General features: G+C 42.7%; 1 protein-coding gene across 1 annotated transcript in view; it reads right to left on the bottom strand.

Moving 5' to 3' along the window:
• The window catches only part of LOC144798715 (FRAS1-related extracellular matrix protein 1-like), a 1,110,445-nt gene that overhangs the window by 848,971 nt on the left and 236,557 nt on the right, over positions 1-24,917 (bottom strand). Inside the window, exons 11-12 of the mRNA XM_078669731.1 lie at positions 20,076-20,272; positions 19,895-19,985 (exon numbers count right to left, since the gene is read on the bottom strand). Of these exons, the coding sequence (XP_078525857.1) occupies positions 19,895-19,985; positions 20,076-20,272 (288 nt within the window). The remainder of the gene's footprint in view (positions 1-19,894; positions 19,986-20,075; positions 20,273-24,917) is intronic.

Raw genomic sequence — 24,917 nt, 5'->3', positions numbered from 1 at the left:
CCCGAGATGAGAAACCTAGAACGTAGTCCTTGGACATGAGAAAATGTACCTATACTTAAATTTGACACAGTTCATCAGGGATTAAACCAAGATGCACAAGTACATTACTAGCGTATATGAAAACTTACTAGTATTGTTCAAAACTCTCTTACCTCCGTACTCAAAATACTATCCTTCGATTTATAACTGAAAGGAAGAAACAACTGATCATCTCCAAGATTTGGAAATAATAGTACAACCTGACATATTTTCCAAGATTTGGAAATAATGATACAACCTCACATATTTTCCAAGTCCATTATGCTAGTTCATCACTTGATAGTGAAAAGAAGCACATGTTATGTATCAATCGTGTCTCAATTTATTATGTAGGCTTGTAAATTGAACATACTTACAAGTTGGATCGAATCTTGTATAAATTGAATATCCTTATGTTGCTCAGTATGTTTTTCGATACATCAAAGGCAATATAATTATAACCTAATACTAATGTTTAAGGTTTAACGTGACATTCAGAAGTCATGAGCCTTGTAAAAAGAATATTCTCACTACACAAATTAAAAACATAATCATAAACACAAAAATCATGAACACTGCATTGGATGCCTGAGGCTTGAGCCGGGCAGACACTTTTATTGTACTCTTAGCCTGTTATTTTAAATTTCGTTTTCTGTGTTGCACTGCCCTTTGTGTCCTCTCCCCCCTGCACTAAGCGCGCTGATTTTCGCGACGCTGGTGTCTTTGCCGATTTTCGGGTAAAGACCCAATTTTTAATAACACTTCCTGACTGGTGTGCTCACCCCTTCTTGCGCTACCTCCCCTTGAGGGTCCGGCCGATTTTGGGGCTGGTTAGACCGGGGGCTCGGGTAGAGCTAGTGCGGCCGCCATCTTGGGCAGGGTTTCCTCCCTTGAAGCCAGAGGAGAAAAGTATAAAAATAGCAGAAGGACCACTTTCGTGAGAACACTGCATTGGATGCCTGAGGCTTGAGCCGGGCAGACACTTTTATTGTACTCTTAGCCTGTTATTTTAAATTTCGTTTTCTGTGTTGCACTGCCCTTTGTGTCCTCTCCCCCCTGCACTAAGCGCGCTGATTTTCGCGACGCTGGTGTCTTTGCCGATTTTCGGGTAAGACCCAATTTTTAATAACACTTCCTGACTGGTGTGCTCACCCCTTCTTGCGCTACCTCCCCTTGAGGGTCCGGCCGATTTTGGGGCTGTTTAGACCGGGGGCTCGGGTAGAGCTAGTGCGGCCGCCATCTTGGGCAGGGTTTCCTCCCTTGAAGCCAGAGGAGAAAAGTATAAAAATAAACGGCTATGACTCCGCGCAGCGGACGCGTTCAGCGGATGCGCCGTATCCGCGCCGGAGTCAAGCCAGAGTCCAGCCCGTCTGCGCCCGTCCGCGACAGACCGGGGCGCGGGGCGACTCCTCTAAGTCCTCTGATTCCACCCGATGTCCTGGAACCGGTAAGGCACCTTGCTCAATACACGAAACAGGAGCTTCTTGTGATACGGTCCAAATCTGCCACTGGCTGTGATCATAACTACCCAGCCGATAGTCTCCCTATCAAATGCGACTTTTGTAACCACACTTTTTCATCACCTAAAAGCGAGGGGCTTCCCTTAGCAAATTCCAACATGCTATTACTCAACTGTAGGTCAATGAAAAAACATAAATTAGAAATTTACGATCTAATTACTAGCAGTAAGCCCGAAGTGCTATTTCTAACTGAGACGTGGTTGGATGAGGAATCTGCCCCAGAAGCATTGGAAGCTACCCCCCCTGGCTACAGTCTACTACGTCTAGACAGACACAAACAAAGAGGGGGAGGGATCGCCCTCATTCATAAAACAGAGTTAGAATGCACTCTAATAAAAGCCGATATTTTACATAGCGAAAGCGGCTTATTTTCCATCAAATTTGGACCGAGAAATATCATTTTCGGCCTGTTGATATATCGTCCTCCTGGAGTAGCTGGACAATTCGAAAGTCATCTTCTTGATTACATCACGCAGCCAGCCCTCCGTTATAAAAAGTTTATAATTTTAGGTGACTTAAACCTCCATTTTGAGGATAGGGAGTGCAAAGAGGCACAGGAGGTAGCCACGGCATTGGCGTCGCTGGGACTGAATCTTCAATCTACAGCCCCATCACACCAACATGGCCATCTCTTGGACCCCATCTTTGCCAACTGAGAAGGCATTACTACCTTCCCTTCGGTAAAAATAATCTGGTCTGACCACTTTATCATTCCGTTCCTGGTAGTTAATACACTCACAGAAAATATAATTTTTAAGCCCTCATCCCATAAACGTAGAAATTGGAAGAAGTTCGATCAAGTAGCTTTTAGACTTGCTCTCCAAAAAAATCCTCCGTTGCATTGTAACTCTCTTCAAGAAACTTACGAAAGTTATGAAGAGTGGCTCTCTAATGCCCTGGATGAGATAGCCCCATGGACATCTAAGCCCCCCGCTAGGCAGTCTAAAACCGCCCCATGGTTTTCTGAAAAATTAAAACTAGCCAAAGCCAGATGTAAAACTCTAGAGCGTAACTGGAGAAAACATTACAACCTCGAGGATAAAATGTTATATAAGACTGAACTCCATAAATATCATAAATTAGTGAGATCGGAAAAAAGATCCAATCTCAAAAATAGAATAGACTCAGCTGATAATCCTACCAAAGAACTGTTTTCAATCTATAGGGAACTCACCATTCCTACTAGATTAGAAGCCCAGGACACGTATTCGAAAGAACTATGTGACTCCATTGCTGATTTTTTTGTAAATAAAATTGACAAAATCCATGACACCTTCACAAAAGATGAGTCCAGTTCTAGCGAATCGGCTGAAGCCAATAACAGCAACACGGGGACCCCTGATCTCACGTGTTTCATCACTCCTGAGAAACAAGAGCTTCTCAGCATTGTGAACAGCATACAATCCGGCTCTCCGAGTGATGTATGCCCACCGACTCGCTGCAGAGGAGTCATGGAATCCACTGTTATTGACTACATCAGTCGTATCGTATCACTGTCCTTTGAGGAATGTAAGGTACTAGATGCCTGGAAAACAGCCCAAGTAATCCCCCTTAAAAAAAAGGCTAACATCCACATCTCCCAATTCCAGAATCTTCGCCCCATATCCCTCCTCCCTTTTTGTGCCAAGATTGTGGAAAAAGTAGTGAATAAGCAGCTCATGAGTCATCTAAAAGATCATTCGCTCCTACACCCCACTCAATCAGGGTTTAGAGCCGGATACTCTACTGAGTCAGCCCTACTTTTTTCCACCGAGAGTCTTAGGCGCATAGTGGATGGAGGAGAGACAGCAGCGTTGGTACTATTAGATCTTAGTGCAGCCTTTGACACCGTGCTGCACTCAACGCTGCTGTCTCGGCTATATGGAATGGGAGTCAAGGGGTCGGCCCTTGCGTGGCTGGAGTCTTTCTTGGCCAATAGAAACTTTCAGTTGCACTGCCCCCCCTTTAAGTCTTCTCCCAGAAAAGCAAGCCATGGGGTTCCTCAGGGCTCCAGTCTGAGCCCCACCTTGTTTAATATCTATATGGAACCCCTGGCTCGCATAGTGGAGACTTACGGGGTGGGCATTGTCAGCTACGCTGACGACACCCAATTGGTGTTCAAACTTACGCCCGACCACAGAGAAGACGCCACCAATTTCTCCAACTGCCTCTCCTCCGTGGCAGCTTGGATGAATAACAACTGTCTTCGCCTTAATGGCGACAAAACTGAGTTATTGGTGGTAGGCAAATCTTCTTCCGCTTGGTCCCACATGTGGTGGCCTGCGGAATTGGGCAGCCTGCCCTGCCCTGTGGCATCGGTGCGGAACCTGGGCATTACATTGGATTCTAAGTTGTCTTATAATCCTCATGTGAACAAGGTTGCAGCAAGATGCTTCAGCATTTTGAGAGTCCTTCGAAAGGTACTAGACCTTCTCCCCTTGGACTCAAGAAAGACCATAGTCCATGCCCTAGTTACCCCCCATCTGGACTATGGGAACGCTTTGCTACTGGGGTTGAGTAAAAAGGGCACTTACCAACTCCAGTCCGCTCAAAATGCCACAGCTCGCCTTGTGCTTAAGCTCCCTCGAAGAGCCTCAGGGAGACTGGCCTTGTCCAGACTCCATTGGCTCCCCATCAAGGAGCGAATTAAATTCAAGGCCCTATGCTTTGCCCATCGCATAGCCCACGGCACTGGCCCAGGATATCTGCAAGGTTTACTCACCATACATCGCCCTACCAGGAACCTTAGATCTGCTGGTACGATGGTGTTTAACATCCCTAAGATAACTAGAGCAAAGATGGGTGGCTCCTCTTTCAGATACTTGGCTGCTAAGGGCTGGAATGAACTCCCTCTTGAGATGCGGATGGAACCCTCTGAAATGAGATTTCGAGGAAAATTAAAAACCCTCCTCTTTCCTCGCATCTGATTTTTCCATTCCCCTTCCTTTCCGTTTCTCCTGTGTTCATTCCTCTTAGCTTCTTTGCGGTTTTCAGCGCGGGGACACTCTGTTCCTGAGTAACCAGGCGCTTTATAAATGGCTTCTATTCTATTCTATTCTATTCTATTACTCCAACTAGATATTGCAAATCTCTCATGACAAAATAATTATTTACATTTTCTATTTTTAGTATTTTAAGAACCTCCAATGTGAGACTAGTCAAAAATTCTACATTTCTTGACAGAATATTTCAATAAACATTTACTAAAATTGTACCTGCAGAATACTGACTTAAAGATACAAAACTTGACAGTCTTAATATGGTGCTGGCTTCCAGTGATTTATAAAGAATTAGATAATTGCCAGTGCAAACGAACATCCACCTTATTATATAGTGCATAGATAACGCAGGAAGGGAATAAAGGTATGAAAACACAGCAAGCTGAAAGAGTTCTTAATAATCTTTTTTAGAAATCAGATTGACACATAATGTAATCCTTTTACCTGCTGTTAAATTGGTACAAAGATTAGACCACAACCAGAAACTTATCACTGACTATAAACACCTTAATGAATACAAAAATGGAAGGTCAACTGCCAGTGACTTATTATAGCAGTAGGTGATTTGCTTGCACATCATGACTTACTTCTCAATGACATCTATCCTGGCTAAAAAAACAAGCTTCCTCAGACAATATTCGCCAAATCCTCTCCCTAACAAATAATCTTGGATGGATGAAATAAATCTGAGTCTATCTCCTACCTCTGTGAAAGTGAATAGATTCCTGGGTTTCATTATAGATACATCAATCCTAGGGAGAGGAGTTAGCCTAACGGCTAAGGCGCTCCAGCTCGGACCTGGGGATCTGGGTTTGAGTCTCGGTAATGACGCCAAAACCTCCTGTGATTCTGGGCAAATCACTTAATCTCCCCGTGCCTAAAAGTGAAAGTGTGTGTCCTCATGTAAAAACGTAACTTGTGCTATGTAAAGCGCTCTGATACCTGATTCGGTTCGGGTCTAGTTCGCGCTATATAAAACTCTACAAAAAAAAAAACATCCAGGCAATTGCATCACAAACTAGATAAATAAGTTATTATCAAGATCCACATGCTAAGGAAAATTAAATTTATGATTCTGCTAAAGAAATTCAATTCAGTAGTGCACACAACAGTGATATCCCACCTAACCAAAGGAAATGCTGTTCTGCATTACTGACCAAAATCAACCTTGTCTCCACTTCCAGAAGCCATCTAGTGCAGAGTAACATAAAACAATTCTCTTTACCAATTTCCGAATCTCTAACAATCACCAACAAAAGGTATTCTCTAATGTTTGTTTGATGATTTCCCTTGAGGTTGTGATCTACTGTGGTATCATTGACCAGATGTCCACTTCAGATCCTAAACACAGCAGCTCGTCTAGTTATTAGAGCAAAAATAAATTATCTTTTTTTTTTTTTAAATGTTAATTATTTTTTATTAACAGCACGACAAATGGAAGAAATAAAACAAAGCAAATCAGGGAGGATAGAATCAACAACAATGTGGCGGAATGAATACATTAGTAATTACTTCAGTCTATCATGAAAAAAACAGGAAAGTAAAAACAACAATGCTGAGATAATAACAGTCATATCATCAAATTATATCCAAGTGATATGGGGAATTTCTCCTTAAATAGTTAAGAACAGAAATAAAGGTACAAATTGACACTTTACATTTTAACTTTTAAATAAAGTTACCCCAGATTTTTTCAAATTTATATAAGGACCCGACACCTCTGAGCTTTGCCAAGGCCACCTCCATAGAATAAATTTTGTTAACCAATGACCACCACTCCATGATATGAGGGGGCTGCGGGGAAATCCAGGCGCGGGCAATGGTTAATTTAGCACATGGTAATAAAATAGTAACTATGGACTGCTGAGGGAGAGTGACATAGTGTACATCTAGAAGTACTGTTAAAGCCGAGAGATGAGGTGGCCTAGCCAGTTTCATTTTCATGACCTTATCCAAAGCAAGCCAAAACTCCTTTAAGATAGGGCAAGAGAACAGCATATGTTCTAAGTTGGTACCTCCAAGATCACATTTAGGGCACTTGGTACGGTCACTAAATGAAACATTTGTCGACCACTTAGAAATCACTTCAGGGGTGTAGTATAACATACAAGTGGTTTTGAATTGTTGTAATCTTAGACTCGGCGATTGAACAAGATTATTGAGATTAGAAAGAGAATGAGCAATCTGGTTCGAATTTATATTAAGTCTCAATTTAGAGCTCCATTTCTCGGCTAATTTAGAACAATCACATGTCTTGTACGTGTTAAAGCACCTATATCCTTCACTGATTAAGGATTTTGTCTTCAATGAATAAAAACAATTCCAAATGTCGGAATCTGGAATTTAAAGACTTTTCATTTTATGTACCAAAAAATCTTGAATTTGAATGTACTTGAACTTCATTATATCGGTCAGTTTATATAGAATTTTAAGTGCAACAAAATCTAAAAAACCATGAGAGCCATAAAGATCCCCCAATGTTGTGAATCCGTGGGCAGACCATATATTTGCCCAACCATCATTAAAAATCCCAGGAAGGCGCGGGTTTCCCCAGAGCCGCAATTTAGAATGAAAAAAAGACGTTTTACAAAAAGACAAAATATTAAACCACATCTTGGCTGTGTCTCTTGCGGTCTTGAATTTAACTCTTTTGTAGTAGTTTGGGTCATTTAGTCTTAACAAAAACATTCTGGAGTCTGAATTTAACATAATAATATGGAGAAAAAAATTGAGTGCCTGAGTTAAGCAGAGAACGCAATTGACCAATGAAGGTTGCCCAATAGTATAATTTAAAGTCCGGAAAATTAAGTCCCACAGAGTCTAAAGGACCCTTAAGTAGCATCAAAGATCTGCGCACCTTCCTGTATCCCCAAATGAAACTGCTGAATATTCTGTCAAGTTTTAAAAAAAAGAATTATTAAGTGCTTACGGTATAGACTGAAATAAATAAAGAAATTTAGGAAGCACTTTCATTTTAATCAGGTTAATTCTCCTAATGATATTTAAAGGGAGTTTATGCCATTTTTTTAAAGACGACGCTGTTGATTTTAGTAAGACATCATAGTTTATTAAAATAACATCGCTAATTTTAGATGAGATTTTAACCCCTAAAAAATTGGCGACCCTACAGATTTTTGGAGACAGTAGCCGATGGTGTATGATTAACTACTATTTGTGTTTTATTTATATTTAACTTATATCCTGAGACAGCTCCGAATCTGCTGGCCTCTGCCGTGATACCCTCTAGTGCCTCTACGACATTGGTAGAATAAATAGAAATGTCGTCCGCATATGCGGTGACTTTCAAAGAGTGCGGGCCAGATCTAAATGGTGTAATTCGAGGCTGAAGTTGAAGAGCAGAGAGAAAGGGTTCCATCGATAGAGCAAACAGCAGGGGTGATAACGGGCACCCCTGCCGAGTGCCCCGAGAAATAGCAAAAATGGGCGAAGACAACTCGGCATAACTGATACTCGCTGTAGGTCTATCATACAGGGCTCGTATCCAGCTGACGAATTGGCCCCTAAGTCCAATACAGGACAGGACCGACCAAAGATATTTCCACCCCACTCGGTCGAAAGCCTTCTCGGCATCCAATAAAATCATTCCAAGTAGGGTGGACTCTATCTCAGCTATGTCAAAAGCAGTTATGGCTGTGTTAATATGGGCCGTGGTGTACCTACCCAATTCAAATCCATGTTGTTGTGAATTTACTATTTTGGGAATAAACGGAGCCAATCGGCTAGCTAAGATTCTTGCAAAAACCTTGGCATCGGTGTTAATAAGTGAAATGGGTCTATAGGACCCACACTCATCTGCCGGTTTGTCTTTTTTTTTTAAAAAGACCATTTTCGCGATGTTCCTGGAGCTAGGGGCCTTCCCGGTTTCCCCTATAGATCGGATTACTTGAGTTAAAAGCGGGATTAGTGCCTTGATACACATTTTCTAAAGCTCTACTGGAAGAGTATCTTACCCAGCTGCTTTTCCCGATGGTAATGAAAAAATGGCTGGTCTGATCTCTAACAGAGTGATCTCCTCCGATAATTGCTCTAACCCAGGTGTATTGGGTTTTTCTTTGATGTTGTTATCCAAGTAGTCTAGAATGTTCACTAATCTAGGTTGATTTTCAGGAGTATATAAGGTGTTATAGAATTCTACAAATTGGGCCAATATCTGTGCTGGCTTATCATGTATAACATTATTGGGGCCTCTGATGCTTTTTATCAAAGTCTGGGCTCTGTTGTCCGCAACTTTATAAGCCAATATTTTTCCGATTTTATCTCCACCTTCATAATGAGAAATTTTTAATTTATGTAACTTAGCACTACTTTTTTCAATAAAGATTGTTTTTAAATTTGATCTAAGGCATCCAAGTGTTAGTCCCAATTCGACCACATTGGGGGAACCGATTCGTAAAGCATCGACCAGGAGTAGTTCTTGTGCCAGCTTTGTGTTGATATTTCGACGTTCAGAATTCTGCCTGAGAACATATTGTTGGGTGAACTTCCTGATACTGGCCTTACAAGCATCCCAGACAATTGTGTAGGAAGCAGAGTTAAGATTAAATTTAATGAATTCACAAAGATGTGATTTGAGCTGTGATATGTAACCTCGATCAGATAGTAAATAACGGGGAAAAGAAAACATTCTTGGGGCCACTTGAACTTGTGGGTTGTTAAACACAAGTAAAATTGGATTGTGGTCCGAAGTAACCCGGGGGCAAATCTCCATAGAACTAGTTGCAAAAATAAATTATCATATTTATCGTACTCTTTATTTTTTGGGGGAAAACACACCTTTCTGACATTTTCATGGGAGATTAAGAAACAGGCAAACATTAGCATATTGGATAACCACTCCCACAGTACAAGAAACTCGGCAAATGAAGAGCAGTCACTCGACCTTACACCTTGATCTGGGTAGATCAAGGTCTATTCAGTGCCTGTGCTCAAGTAAGACTGCTCCCACCCCGTGCAGGTGCTTAAATGTCAAAGTAACTAGAACACCTAACCAACATTCCCAACACCTCTCACCTCATAGCTTGGTCCAGAGAGAACACCAATATTGGGAAAGCGGCATAAACAAACACCGTGGTCAGCAACTCATCTGTGAGTGGCGAGGGAGGGAACAGAATGTGAAGACAGTCGCAAGGGCCCAGCACAATACAGGTAGGGGAGCACAGAAATACCAGGGGGTACATAGATGGAGGGACAAGGCAAAGCCAAGGATTCTTATGGCTCAACTCCATGGGTTGGAGGTGAGGAAGGAGACTCCAATTGGGTCTCCTCAGAGCACAAATGCTCTAATAAGATATCACAGGTTTCGACCACCTTCAATGAGAACTGACCCCGCTTGACTTCCTGCAAGAGAACATCGTGCTCTCACAGTCCTCCCACCACACCAACTCTGCTCTCCATTTAGAAAAACTGTGGACCTCTATTGCTTTTTCAACTAAGCATGACCTACTGCTTTACCAGAATTAAGGAAAGATCCAGAAATGTTGTAGTAACCGTATTCATAGCAAGATGAGGGAACAACCCGAGAAGGGCACAGGGGTAGGGTGTACATTTCATTCTGTAATCTCATTGAGAGGTGCCATCACATCCATCCAAATGTCCACTAGGGAGCGGCACCTCCACACCATATGAAACATGTCCAAACCCACCAACTCACATCTGGGGCACTCCAAGGCAGCTCCTTGATAGTACTTGTTTATACTTCTCGGGGTAACATGTGCTCTGTGAATATAATAAAAATTGAATAGTCTAAATTGAGCATTACGAGATAGCCAGGGAATGACAGCAATATTTCCACCCAGTCAGCCTCAAATATGGGGGTTTCAACATCAGTTGCCCATTTGGCCCTCAGACTGTTGAGTGGTGTGCACGTGTCCACCCGAACTGTAATATATAATCCTGACATTGCCTTGTGCCTCCTAGAAGAGGTGCAGAGGGTGTGGCACTCCTGCATTGTGCTAGGTTTGGTCTGCCCACACCGCCAGTTTTGCCTCAGGATCACTGTAACCATCCCATAAGAGGAAATGACCTGCAGACATGTCCTAAGACACCTGTAAATCCTCAAACATCAGCAATAGTCCGACCTCATAAAGATCCCCAACAGTCTTCAATCCCAAGGGCCACCCACTCACCCAACCTACGCGTATCTTCCCCCCAGTGGAATCGGGCCAGCCAGTGAAGGGGGAGGTCTGGGGAGTAGGTGGTTTCCATCCCTGACCTCTTCAAATAGCGTACCCAGCAATGCTTAACAATCACCATAGGCATCCTAGGCTCAAGTAAGAGACATGACAGCCATGACAGCATCGAGGTGCTTCAGGAGTGCAACTCGATAGTCTAACAGCAATCCATTTATTGACCCTCTGCAACTAGGCCACCAAATAGTATGTTTCAATGTTAGGAGCTGCCAGCCCCCCATCGTAAACAGGTTGCTGTAGTTTTAAAAAGGTCATACAGTGCCTACCCGAGCCTCAAATGAACAAGTGCAGCTCCTGAAACTTCCTACTGGGGATAAAAATGGGTAGGGTGGAGAAGTAATACAGCAGCCCAGACAACGCTAACATTTTGGCAATCTCTACCCGCCCTCTCACAGATATAGGGAGCATTTTCCTGAAGTTTATTCCTCTGTGGAGTATCATGCCCGGCCCACGTTGCCCTCCAGCAGTGTAACTTCTGTCCTGTAGAGCTGCACCCCCAAATACCGAAAAGTGGTGGGCTCCCACTAAACCCTCACATGATGGGTTGCAAAGGGAACACCATGGGCTCCTGCCACTTGGCGAGCCAGCCCAAGATATTCGCAAAGTCATCCAGTACACCAGAAGCCTTGGAAAAATCAACCCAATGGTCCTGAAGGAAAAACAGCATTTCATCCGTATAGATGGCAATTCGGTGAACAACCCTCAGAGTGCGATATCCCCGTAACAGGTGCCTTCATGGGCCCTGCAGGCCGAGGGCTCCACTGCAATGGCAAAAAGCAAGAGGGATAGGCGATAACCCTGCCACGTGGCTCGTTCCACCCCGTAGACCAACAATATCACCCCACCTGTTTAAACCCTGGCCATAGGGTCAGCATACAGAATCCTGGTCCAAGCAATGAAACCTCAACCAGGGGCCATCTTGTGCATCACCGATTACAGATATTCCCAGTCCAAGTTATTGAAAGTCTTTTCATTATGCACAGACATCACCTCTGCCTCCTTTTTGATCTCTGAGACATCTAGCAGCAGTGTTGTCACCCGCCTAAAATTCATCGCTGTGTAGGATGCCAACTCCTGGGGTGGCTCCCCTGCATTAACTATGGAGAATTTCAATGCCTCCTTCGTAGTCGGTGGCAAGACACCAGTAGGCTGCATCCTCCTGTAGAGCTCCGCCAGCCAGGGCACCAATTGGGCAACATAGGTGACATAAAACTCCACCGGAAGCCCATCCGATCCTGGCACCTTACCCCGGGCCATGGCCTTGATATGTCCAATGATATGTCCATACTAAGGATATTTCCATGCCCACTGTCGCTGCCATATCCAGGGAGCAGATTGGCAAGGGCAGAGGGTCTAAGAATGGGTATATGGGCAGGTGGGCCTCATCGGCCAGCAAGCATACATTGTAGTATAATAGAATAGGAACAGTCAGTTAATAGTAGTCATATCATAGAGTTGGGCATCAACCTCATCAGACAACTCTAATATCTACGACCTCCATTTAGTGGGATTAGTAACCATGCCAACAACACACCAGCCTTGTCCCAAGCTGCACGGGTTCTGATCATGTATACTGTAAAATCAAAGCAGCACAGTTCCTGCACCAGTGCTGCTAGCTTTTCCTTCACTATGAGCAGAGCATCATGCACTGAGGGGTCAGTGTATCTGCAGCACTCATGCGACCATAGTGTAAACTCCTGTGTCTGTGTCTCACCCTGTAAAGCCCACTGAACTCACCCTGTGTGGGTGATACAGTGTCCCTGCACAACTGTCTTAAAAGTCTGCCACTCCACCAAAACAGTAGACCCTGTGTTCACTGAAAACTAACGGTGTATTTCCTCGCCCCTGTCATCGCAAAACAACTGGTCTTCCAGGTTCTCACACTCAACATCCCTGCTAAAGACTCTGAGTGCACTATCTCTATATGGACTGTGGAGTTGCAAAGAAAAGTGTCAAGTCTTACGTGTAAGTCATGAAGATGTGAATGAAATGATCAGTTGTGAATAGCGAGATGTGTCTCTTGCCTGATGTCCACTAATCTCCAATAGCAGATCTAGTCAGAAAACTTTTGGCTGTCCACAGGACTGGGAAGTCCCACAAGGGTGGGTGCGACCTATTTAAAGCAGGGTCTGCTCTGCTATACAATCAAAGTCTTCATCAATAATTATGGGGGCCGTCATATATGGAGCCAGGACCAAGGTGCCTGCATCTAGAAATTTGGGCTGATCCAAGTTAGGTGCATAAATGTGGACAATTGTAAGGTATTTACCCCTCAGCCTACCAATAAGCACCACATAACTACCCTCCATATCCACCTTTTGTTCCTAAATGTGGTCCCTGGCCTAAGCCAAATAAGGACCACCTTAGCAAAAGCTGAATAAGTGGTGTAAGTTTTGTCCCCGTCAGCGCCTTTGCAATGCCACTCTCTCCATCACTGTTAAGTGTGTATCCTGCAGAAGGGCAATGTGGACCCCCACCTCTTCAGATATGCTTGCACTCTGTAGCACTCGGACATACTGTTAAGCCTCCTAACATTCCAAGAATTTACTTTATATCCAGTGGGTGTACCTGCCATCATGTAAGAGCGTATTTTAGGGAAATATGCCGGCAAGGGATTTTATTTCAATAATTGAAAAATTGAATTTAGGGCCACAATGAGAGGTGACTGAATCAATTACCCACGCAAAAGTCAATTAGTGGCTGTAATTTTTGATTTACAGTTAAAGAAAAATGTAAATAATGTTACCACACTAACAATATGAATAAACACAAAAGGAATGAAAAAAACACAGAAACCAGGATTTTAGTCAAAGGGTTATTATTTTCTTTGCAGTGAATAAAAAGGGTACTAAAAAATGCATTTGGGATAAAGGAGGGGCATCCTATATACGCCTACCATAAATCACCAAAACAGTCAAAACTGCTGAATATTATTGAAACAATGATTACAAATCAACAAGATATATGAGAATCAATGTAGATAAATGAAAATCAGTTGAAAAAATAAAGGGAACCCAGTCTTTTTTTAATTTTTGCTGCTTCTTTTATTTAATGCAGATGCCACCCAACTTTTTTTGAATTCGTGGGTGTTGTGATATATTTATTTATAATCACATTTACAAGTTGCTTCACTTGAATCAATTTGAATAATAGTCCGAGGATTTTTTTGTCAACCACCTGAGGCTAGTATTCATGTACAATTTTTACAACACATATTCAAACAAACATTAAGACAACAAAACTATACATTACTATACATATTGATGTATATTTACATATAATACACAGCAGATTGTTGTAGAACCCTACTAACAATTTTTACCACCAGGCCCTTACTATATGACTTCGATGTAGTTGGGGACTGGTTGCACTAGGGCATGCCTTTTTCTAGCACTTTTGTATATGAATTCACAAAATTCAACTAGTAGCCCTTAGCGCATTAAATGTTCGTGAATAAATCAGGTACAAGTAGGCCAAGTAAGCCAAGTAAGCCGACGCGTTTCCAAGCCTGTGTCTTGATCGCCAGGCTTTTCTTCAGGGCTTTTGTTAGATGGGGACCTAAACAAATCAAGGGAAATCTTATTTAAAAAGGGGACCTTTACATTTGCATCAGTATTGTGCTTTTACACCGTTTCCATTATGTATTACCTTTACAGATTGTAGGTCGATTCTATCATGGTGGGAACTCCTGGGCTTTCAATGATTCTGCAGGGGTAAGCGGAGCTTGTTATATCACTGCTCTATGTTTTTGCAACCAGCTGTCAAGAAGATTAAAAACACGATGCGACTTACATTTATGAAGCCTCGTAGTTGTATTATGTGGGGGAGTCTGGCGTTTGATTCGAATCCGTCCAGACTGCTGCGGAGGGTTCTATATTATGTAAAACATAGAAAGAACCTTCAATCAACTAGCTTTGACTTGTTTACTTGGCGTTCGCGGTAATTAAAAAACGTAATCCGACTTACTTTTGTGACGCCTTGTAGCTGTGTTATAAGGGGAAGTCTGGTTTTAAGCTCGTTTCCATCAAGCCTGCTGCGGCGGGTTCTGTGTTACATGAAACATGGAGGAGACCCTCAGTCAACTATTCAGATGTTTGCAACTTTAACAAAGTGACAACCTTTAACTTGGACTTGCTTACTTGGCGGTTTAATCCGCAGTGCAGCCGCCACTTTTTTTCAGTGCGCGAATCCGCCTCTGGCTTTCTTTTCATTAGTCTGGCGTGTAGCTGCAAAAGTGAGATTAAAGGGTTTTATTTAAAAATTGTACCGTATTTGCGCCTCGTTTACCCCGCGGTTAGCGGCCCTTACCTATTCATCTCCTGGACGCTCATAATTTTCTCCCTTCTTTCGTGACAAGCTGGTGTGCAATGGTGAAGGATCACCTGACCGTTTGTATTTAATCCTGTCATGTGATCAAGGAATTGTGGGAAATGTAGTCCCGGGTTAAAATTTGTAAATCAGCGTCTTTACAGAGATCATCAGTGTACGATTTAGATTTCAAATTGTTCGTTCAATCCTGTAATCATGCAGTTGAACTTAGCAATTAAGTATGCTTCTCTTTTAAGTAACAGAGTTTCAACATTTCCTCCTCTCGGGGAGTTTTGATTCCAGATAGTACAGACCAACGTAGATCTTTTTCAGTATGATTATTCTCTACAAAGTGTTGAACCATTGGTGCGGTTAACACTTTCTGCTTTATCCTAGAGCGGTGTTGGGCCAATCTCTGTGTGATTTGTTGGTTTGTTTTGCCTATGTATATTTTGTCACAAGGACAAATTATTACATAGACAATATTTTTACTTTTACAGTTAGTGAATTCATTGTGATTCCATCTGATGGAGTTGTGTTCAAGTTTGGTCCCCTCTATTGTGCTAGCGCATGAAACACAGGTGCCACATTTACGGTGGCCCTGTATTGGACTCAAATTCCATATTGTCCGTAAATCACTTTTCACTGTTGAGACACCCAAGTCAGCTCTTATTAGTTGTTGTCCCAGATTTTTGTTCTTTTTTAGAGCAAACATTGGTCTTGCAAATGGGGCTTCTAGATTTGACAACATGTGCCAATTTCTCAACACAATTGATTTAAATTTGTTTGTCAGGGGACCATATGTAGAAACACACACCAACTGTTCCAAAGGTTTTTTTTCCTTTTTCGTTAACAACACCTCTCTTGGCGTAAACCACGCACGTTTCGTTGCGTGTTTTAGCATCTTTTTTGGATAGCCTCTCGCTCTTAATTGCTCACAGAGCATTTCTGCATTTGTAAAATAATCCTCTTTTCTTGAGCAATTCGCCGAATTCTTAGTAGTTGGCTGTACGGTAAATTCTCTTTTAAACTCTGTGGGTGGAAGCTTTGATAATCCAGAATGGTGTTTTTATCTGTCTCTTTCCGATGTAATGTAGTGCCTAGTTCGTTATTATTGACAAAGACCTCAACATCCAAAAAAGTTAAGCGGTTGTTACTATGTGCCATGCTGAATTTGAGTCTGGATGCCTGTTGTTTAACCAATCATGGAAGTGGGCCAGATGTTCTTGGGTCCCACTCCAATGGCACCAGACATCGTCTATGTAGCGATACCATTTTAGGATATGTTTCTTGTATGGATTGTTTTGGTAGACAAATCTTTCCTCGTACAGGGACATGAAGAGCACCGCCATCTCTGGAGCATAAGGACACCCCATGGCGGTGCCCTTCACCTGCACGTAGAAAGTGTCCATGAATCTGAAAAAGTTTCTTTTTAATGCCAAGCTGGCCAGATCTCTTATAAATTTAGTTGAAACTCGTTGTGGCTGTGGTCTGGTGTCTAAGTAAAACTCAATGGCTTCCAGTCCCTCCTCTTGGGGGATCTGGGTGTACAACGAGTTAACGTCGAACGCCACCATTAGTTCTTTTCTCTCATCAAAAGGCAAATTTTCAACTTTATTGATAAAATCTCCAGTATCTTTAATATGGGATTTTACATCACTCAAGAATGGTTTTAAAAAAACGTCCACATATTTGGCCAACGGTTCTAAGATAGAATCACACCCGGAGACTATTGGTCTCCCGGGCGGATTTTGCAGGTTTTTATGTACCTTAGGCAGGAAATAGATCACTGGAAATCAAGCAGAATTTGACTTTGTAGTCGACGTTTCGGTCTTTGGGGATAATTTCATAAGACCATCATCAGGACTTCATTGTAAGCATTTGAGGGTGGTGACCCTGGAAAGGAAATGCAGAAAACACTGCCTAACAGTCAGTGTAGATGGTCGAGAATTTTTCGACAGGATACTGTAGTGCAATTGAGTCCAGGCCTTATAAACGTATTCTGGCACTTGTATGGATGATATTTGGATGATATTTGGGTCAAGTTTAAAGAAATCCAGATATTGACAGCCGGTTTAATTCCAGGCGACGTATGTGGAGTTTGCACGATTTGATTGGTTGTATAAAGCGGCACGGCTCGCGTTTTTGCAGCATCAAACGGAAAACAATGTGTGCGTGATCATGTAAGAGCAACAGCATTAAACACACTCCCGAATATGGCCCAACCCTAACTGCCCCCCAACTCAAGCATGCATCCCAAGGTGCATGCAGAAAGCTCTCTGAGCTCAAGCAATAAACCCCCTTTTAAACAATGACAAATCATAACAGATAAACCTTGTCCGAATCACAGGTTAACTATTAAGGCCTGGAGGCTGCCTCTGAGGTAAAGAAGCCCGGGTCCAGGGTATGCCATTCGGGCTCTGTAGGATCAGACAAAGTAACAGGGCACTCCACCAGCCCCATGCAACTATATATAGTACATCTCCCATGTTCGCATCTTGCAATCCCCCCAGTTTATCAGCAGTCTGAGGTGTGATCCCTGGCAGTTTGGTACCAGAGGCAGTGTGCAGGGTGTAGTCACACTCCAGCTCTGACACTGATGCACTTGAGGGCTCTCTTCCCTACTCTGGCTGGATTCCCACCCAAGTCACCCAAATGCTTGCCGCCACCACAGCTGGCAGGCGATCCCTCTGAGCCAGCTCCTACGAAGGATCCCTCTATCTACTTCGGGAGGCCCACCACACACATATTGTCCCTGCGTGCTCTGCTCTCTTCTTCCTCTGATCTGTATTTTAGAGCACTCAGATGCTCCATCACATCTGTCATTTGAGTTGTGAGCCTCTCCACAGTGAGTTGCATATCACTGACAGTGCGCTACAGGGTCACTATGCGGTCTACTAATTTGCGCTGGTTATCCCATAGGATACTCAGGTCAGCCACCACAGTTTCCATCTTATTCTCTAGAGCCTCTCTAGCATCTTTAATTGCCACTAGTATAGAATGCAGCGTGGTAGGGGATTCCCGCGCAGCATTGGTGGGGCCCTTCCTTGTCACTGCGCGAACAAGAAGGTAACTGATTGCTCCTCTATGCCCCTTCCATCTTGTGCTGCGGCCCATAGTCAGAGGTGTATAGGGCTAGCACTGCCCTGTCTCCAGAGCAATGGGAGCTCCTCGCTGTAGGTACAATGTTCCCAAACAGCTGGACTCACTCACCGATACATTGGTTCCTCCGAAAGCAAAGGCGCCATTGGGGCACGGCATGGGCAGCTAGGCAGTTGCCGCTTAGCCAGATGTTGCAGCCCCGGTATCCCCGCTCTCTGGGCGGCTGGCCTCTGATAAGGGCTGTATACTCTACAGGCTGCACCGTAACAGCCACAGCAGCATCGGAGGACCCTGCTCTGTGCAGCATCAGTAAGCATTAACTAGGTCCACGGAGTAACTGGGCCACTTCTGCAGGTCCCCATCATGTGTAGGTGAGCTCCACGGTAGCTGGCAGATCAGCAAACCCTCACCCGATCGCGGCTGGTGTCACCAGCTTGTAGTTGCACTATACCAGCGGTGGAAATCACTCCTGGCAGCCCCAATCACTCACTGAATGGGACCCAGTCGACCCAGGAGGATTCACAAAGGGCCCCCCTCCACTCGTCTCAGGGTCAGACAGGACAGTTTTATTATTGAATGTGGCTGGATGGTGACATAGCCTCGGGAGCTTGCCAGCTCTGCTGCTCACTCCATTGGCTCCAAGCGACCCCCCAAATCATATTTTTCATCATTGGGTCAATCTGCCCTGGCTACCAGATTATCTTCAAAATCCACCGTATTACATAAAACATGAACCAACCTCTTATTTCCACAATAAACTAGCAATTGCAGATGGTACATACACTACAAGTTGCAAATGCTACTGTGACTGCTATTGTAAATCTCAAAAAGATACAAGCATTGGCAATGCCAATAGGTCTGGGTTTAATTTTCTAATACAGGGAAACAAATAGAAACCCTTTCATTTTTAAGCTACCCATCTACAAAATGCAGAATGGTCTTTGTTGAAGACTGTTGCCTTCATCACAATTGTCTTTTTGTATCTATGGGAACTGAAGCTCAAGCAAAATGTGAGTCTTCAATAAAGTCATTCAAATGTTGCAATACCATAGAAAAATTAACGATTATAAAGTAGGGTTCCTTACTGCCCATGCTTCATTTTACACAGAAGCAAAAAGAGGTATGGTAGATGAGGAGAGGAATACATACCAGCTTTTGTTTATTGACTCAAGCCCCTTCATCCTCCTCTCAGACCTGAACATTCACCTAGAAGATAGCATAGACCCAAATGTGATGCCTCTCCTAGGAAACCTCAGAAACCTCCACCTCACCTAGCATGTGACCAGGCTCACCCATGCAAGCAAATGCCTCTTGGAACTGAGTTTCATCTTCCTCAGCAATATCACATTTGACAAGCCACAACCGATGACCTGGACAGACTAGGCCCTCTTCAGGTTAGCATCTCCATCCCACACCACCACTGACCTACCACCATCAGATGTGTTTCTCTGCGTGCCAGACCGATCACACCCAGCCTACTGAAAGCCATCAAGACCTTCAACAGCTGGGCAAAGGCCACTCTATATATTTGTATGGAGTAGGTCAAATTGACAAATGCACTGTCAAAAGTCAGACCTAAATATAACAAAATGCAAAACAAGTCCTCTCATGTATGCCTAAACTCTGCAACTTTTTGCTGGAGGCTATCAATTTCTCCTGATATGCCTATAGTTTCTATATAGCACAGAATGTTTCACTTGAACTAATACCTCATACAGGACAAACGTTATAAAAATAAACAGATACATTTTTTTCTTACCTGAGTAAAAGATTTCAATGAAGGAAGAGTGGGATCTTTTTGTACATTTTTAATTGTGTCTGTAAAAATTAATTTCCCCGCATCCTGTGTGCTGAAATGTTTAAGATAACAATATTACATCTTATTTTCATTTGTTTTAGAGTTTATTGAGATATTGATTTAAAAAACAACGTACACATACCTGGGCAAGGAAGGAGAAAAGCACGGTTTAGTAACTGTGTACAACAGCTGGTTATCTGGAGATTCGGTGTCTGTGAAGTGGAGATGGTTCTTTGTGATTGGCAGGATTTCTGTTTCTTTGATGACAAGATGCCGTGTAGTTCCTGTGACCTCTTTTGGTAACTGGTCTTTCACCGGCATTATGTGGATCATCACCAACTAAGGAGGAAGAATATTTTTCAGGTATAAATAACTTATGGCAATTATTGGAACAGGATTTAAGGGATACATTCTGTGACATTTGCACTGGGCAGAACTGCAGCAATTTTTCAACTTCCAATAGAGGGAAAGAACAAAGAACTTTGCACCAAGGAAGAGGTACTGTGCAGGGTATGCCATGTGACCAGTCATGGAGTCTGCTTCTTTTCCAGTGCAATTGCTAAGGCAGGAGCATACATTCCACCCTGCACCCCCAAAGTTGCAAATGCATGGAAAGCAACAGTCTGCCTGCGGTGGCCTTCTGGTGCGATGCAAATTTAGTGTGCCATTCCAATTAGTACAACTTTGAATAGCTAAAGACGAACAGGGCCTTGGGCTAAATGACACAGGCAACTATTGTATCAGCAAGTCTGTGCATCGTGCACAAAGGGTTTGGCTGCTCCGAGACAGCTACCACAGGGCCCTGCAGTGCTTAATTTAAGCAGGTGGTTGCAAGTGGGTGGGGCTCACTAGCATTCATTTTTGGTGCCCAGCACATATTTTTCTCAACAGACATTGATCCAGAGAAAGAGACACAATTGCACACAAGGAAGAAAGTCAGACAAACAGTGATAAAGGGAGCAAGCAGGGATGGCAAAGAACATGCAAGAGTCAGACAAAGAATCAGGAAGTGTCTGGTGATGAATGAAAGGGTCATGTGGTGGAATCTGGACTACAGAGCATTCGTATTCAGTACCTCAACCTTCTATAGGGCAGGTTGCAGGCTTCTGAGCACTGTTGGTCCAGACACCTGCCCGAGATGGTGACAAGTTAGTTTGAGAACTTAAATTGAGAGCATAGGAAAGTTTGGAGTTTAAGGAACATGGATGGCTAGTCTTTCAAATGAGAGTCATTTGCTGCTGCATAGCTCATCCTAGCTCACCCTGCCAGCAGTTCTATATCTTGCCATTCTTCCACTCTCGATTTTCTACAGGTTCTGTAAGGCCATTTTCCGTGCACCAATGAAACACAAATTCAGGTTCGCACACTTCACCACGGCCATGTGGTGGAAACTAGGGGAGTTAAGATGGATAACAAACCAGACATGGCAGGGGATTTAGTAAATGTATGCTTAAAGCAGAGAACGTATTACAAAGAAACCTCAACTGATAAAATTGTTTCCCTGACTTAAACTGAAATACGAATGTAACACTACGTGAGTCACCCATACCAAAGCTTCATTGTCAGGTTCAGGTCTCCAGTTTCAAGAAATATACAAACAAATGGCTATCCATGCTCGCAAAAGAGCCCCAACGGGTCCACCAGCTGTTCCTGCATTCTTAGCTTACTTTGTGCTTTCTGTCCAACAAGTTAAGAAGTATAGACATGTCCTTATCTATTTCCATCAGGTACTGGTGAAATAAGACGCTATAGATTTTCCCTTAAATTTCCATTGAAATGTTTCACTAACTCTCAAAGAAAGCATAACAATCTCTGGCACAGTGCATTACATAAGGTAACTAGGCTGAGTGACCTCCCATAATGTAGTTTGGGCAGAATCAACTCTCTCAAAATAAATCCCCCACTCACCTTTTTTTTCGGTAAGTTTCCCCTGGTGTCTAGTAGGCTTTCTTACCCTGTCTGGGCGATGACTCGGAGTAAGTTCCCTAAATCTGCCCCAGGGTGAGACAAATACACTACTGAGGCTTTTATGTGGCTGGGGCACAGCTCAATGCCTGTGCTGCACCCTTACCTCTTCTTTCTTTTTTTCTCAATGGTGTCTATTGGGCTTTCTGCCACCCAGGGGGTAGAAGAAAGACTGGTGGGGCCATTCTGGAGTAGGGACATGGCTCATTGCCAGGATGGGCTGCTCCTAACCTCTCTTTTTTATTCTCTGGCATCTTATGAGATTTCTGCCCACATGTGGGACAAGCAACCAATTGACCCCAGACAAGCAGGAGGGTTATTTCTTCCTTTTTAATTTGGTAAGCACTTTACCATGCCCGTGGGACTGCTCACCCGCCCTACCCAGTGTCTAGAGGGTGCAAGTAAATCACTGCTTGGGATCGACCTCCTGCACCAATCCCCAATCAGGGATCCACGAGGGAGAGGTACTATTGTAAAGGGGACATTTTACCTTTCCAGTGGCTCTTCTACAGCTTGGATTGGTCCTCTGAGACTAAGATATGCCATTGAGCACCAATCAAAGTGAAACCAGACATTGTCTAACGGTGCCAACTGGGTTCTCTTTCAAGTAGTGTAAAGTCGGTGGGCTTCATGTCACACTGATCCAAAAATTATAATTTCGGGTGCAAGATAAACTCTTCCCACACGTTCCAACAATATTTTTTAAAGGAACATTTATCTAGTGCTCTCATAAAAAGGATTTTGTTTAGCACTGTTGTGAAGAAACTGTTCATGTTCACAACACTATGAAGGCATTGAGGTGAATGTGATGAGTTCTAGTTCATCCACTGAAGTAAAGCTGTTAAAGGATTAGAATATGCCATTAGTGTGTGAAATGGACAATGCACCATGCACTATTTGCAGATGATGCCTCTTTTGGCAACTTACGTATTTCAAGGATCCAGCTGCATACTGCAATGTAGTTCACTTACTGAAATACTCTACTCCAATATTTTTCCCCTACTGTCACCAAAAGAGCACTGTGCTAAAACATAACATTAGCAAAGTTGGATAAAAGAATAAAAGATAACCAAGGCCCAGGAGTTTAATAACTTTCCGTACCTCTACTATGCAGGTACCAGACCTGAAAGAAGCAAAATCTAATACCTGTTAGTCTGAGTCCGGGAAGTTGAAAATATTAATTCAAATTTATTTGAGAGGGATCTTTCTCAACAGACTAAAGATCCGTAGAGACTTTTTCAACTACAATATTTGAGTCGTACAGAACATAGGTATTAACACATTAATCAAATATCCTTTCAACACAATTGAACACAGACTTTTGAGTAATTTACTAACATTTACCAGCTTTATTTCGAACCATGTAATAATTAGTTCTAATCTTTAGTAATGCACCCTATGCGCTTAATGTTCGTTTTGTATAAATAGGCTCAAATAGATTAGACTAGACTAAAATTATAGGTGCGGTCGAATTTCAAGATTTTAGGTCATAACATATGGCTTTTTGACTAGCCTAGACTAAAATTAAAGGTGGGGTTACAATTCCAGATATTAGGTCATAGCACATGGCTTTTTGATTGAAACAATCACATCATTGGCTACGTAATTGTGCTTCTATGCCCATTTCTAGATATGTCACTCTTGAACAGAATTTGCTATCTCTCGAAACTAAAAGAATAAAATTAAAATAAAAGACTAAAGTGATGTTATAGTTATCTCTGGTGATAATATCTTACTTCACATTAAACAACCTAAGAAATTCACCGAAAAAGCAAAAATTAAATTGATGTTATAGTTTGGTGAAAATGTCTTTTGAAAACTTCTGAAATTCACCAGGTATAGTTAACTGAAGTAACTATAATTTATACCCACACAAAGCGCAGTGAGGTCTTCAAAGATGTTGTCCGTGATGCTACTAATGATGTCATAGAACATCTAATGAGTGATGTAATATTTGAGGTCATAAGCAGTGCGAGGGCGAGATAAGAAAATCTCTAGAGAAAAGACCACCACTGAATTACATTGAGAATCATATTTTAGAAATATGTTCACCTACATTGTTATGGGACAGATTTTGGCTTAGAAAATATATTCATTCTCCAAGACTGCTTCTATTACTGAAACTGCGTTCTTTGTATATAACAGCCTTTTCTTGAGCTCCTCCCTCATGTGAACACCTGTGGGCTTTATATAGGTCTTTGGAAGAATAACCCCAAATCTCCCGGGCCGTCCTGGATTTAGAAAACCTTTGGAAGCAAGATCAATCCCCCTCTTGTTTCCACAATGGGTTCCTTGTAGCTGCGCCTCTTTTGGTGCCATGCCCCTTTAAGTTCGCTCTGCTTCCTTCTTCCTGCATGCTTCAGTAATAGTGGCAAATCGGCCCACAGGCTCCCAGACTCCAAATTATCCATTTCCAGTTCCGTATTTACCTATCAAACGTGGTTGGATCCCTTGCCACCCTTTCAATGTCACCATACTGACCAAAGAAGTTGACAATGACTCCCCTGGTGCTTGCAGCATCTACACTCCCCTTGCAGCAGATTGAACTATCGATGATATGGATTCTGGTTAGCATTATGGAATCTAACTCCTGACCTCTTGAACACACCCAGTTACAGTCTTCCTGTTTGTTCTTTGTCTCCATTTTCCTTCTTACAATAGATTGCAGATCCAATTACTTATGATAGCTCATTAATTAATATTTAATATTTTCTAAGCTTCTATTATATTTATAGCATTCATAACATGTCATAGTTAATTCTATTGCAAACATATTTATACTCAAAAAAATCAAAGGAGGGAGTGAAGAAGAAAAAGGTAGAATCATCCTCCTCTTGATAATGTTATCCAACACAGGGATTCTACCATGTATTATGTGAATATATATGCACCCGACGAGCCACGAGAAGGTATTTCCTTTGGTGATCGTGCTCCTTCCTGCATTGTCTATTTGAAGGTACCCAACACCGCTCGTGTGAGCTCATGAATCAATAATGATTACATTCTAAAGTTCTTAAGA

The sequence above is a fragment of the Lissotriton helveticus genome, chromosome 1_2 (assembly GCF_964261635.1).
Source record: "Lissotriton helveticus chromosome 1_2, aLisHel1.1, whole genome shotgun sequence".
In the NCBI taxonomy this organism is placed as follows: Eukaryota; Metazoa; Chordata; class Amphibia; order Caudata; family Salamandridae; genus Lissotriton; species Lissotriton helveticus.
The sequence above is the reverse complement of the archived record's forward strand: the minus strand, read 5'-3'. Positions and strand labels throughout refer to the sequence as shown.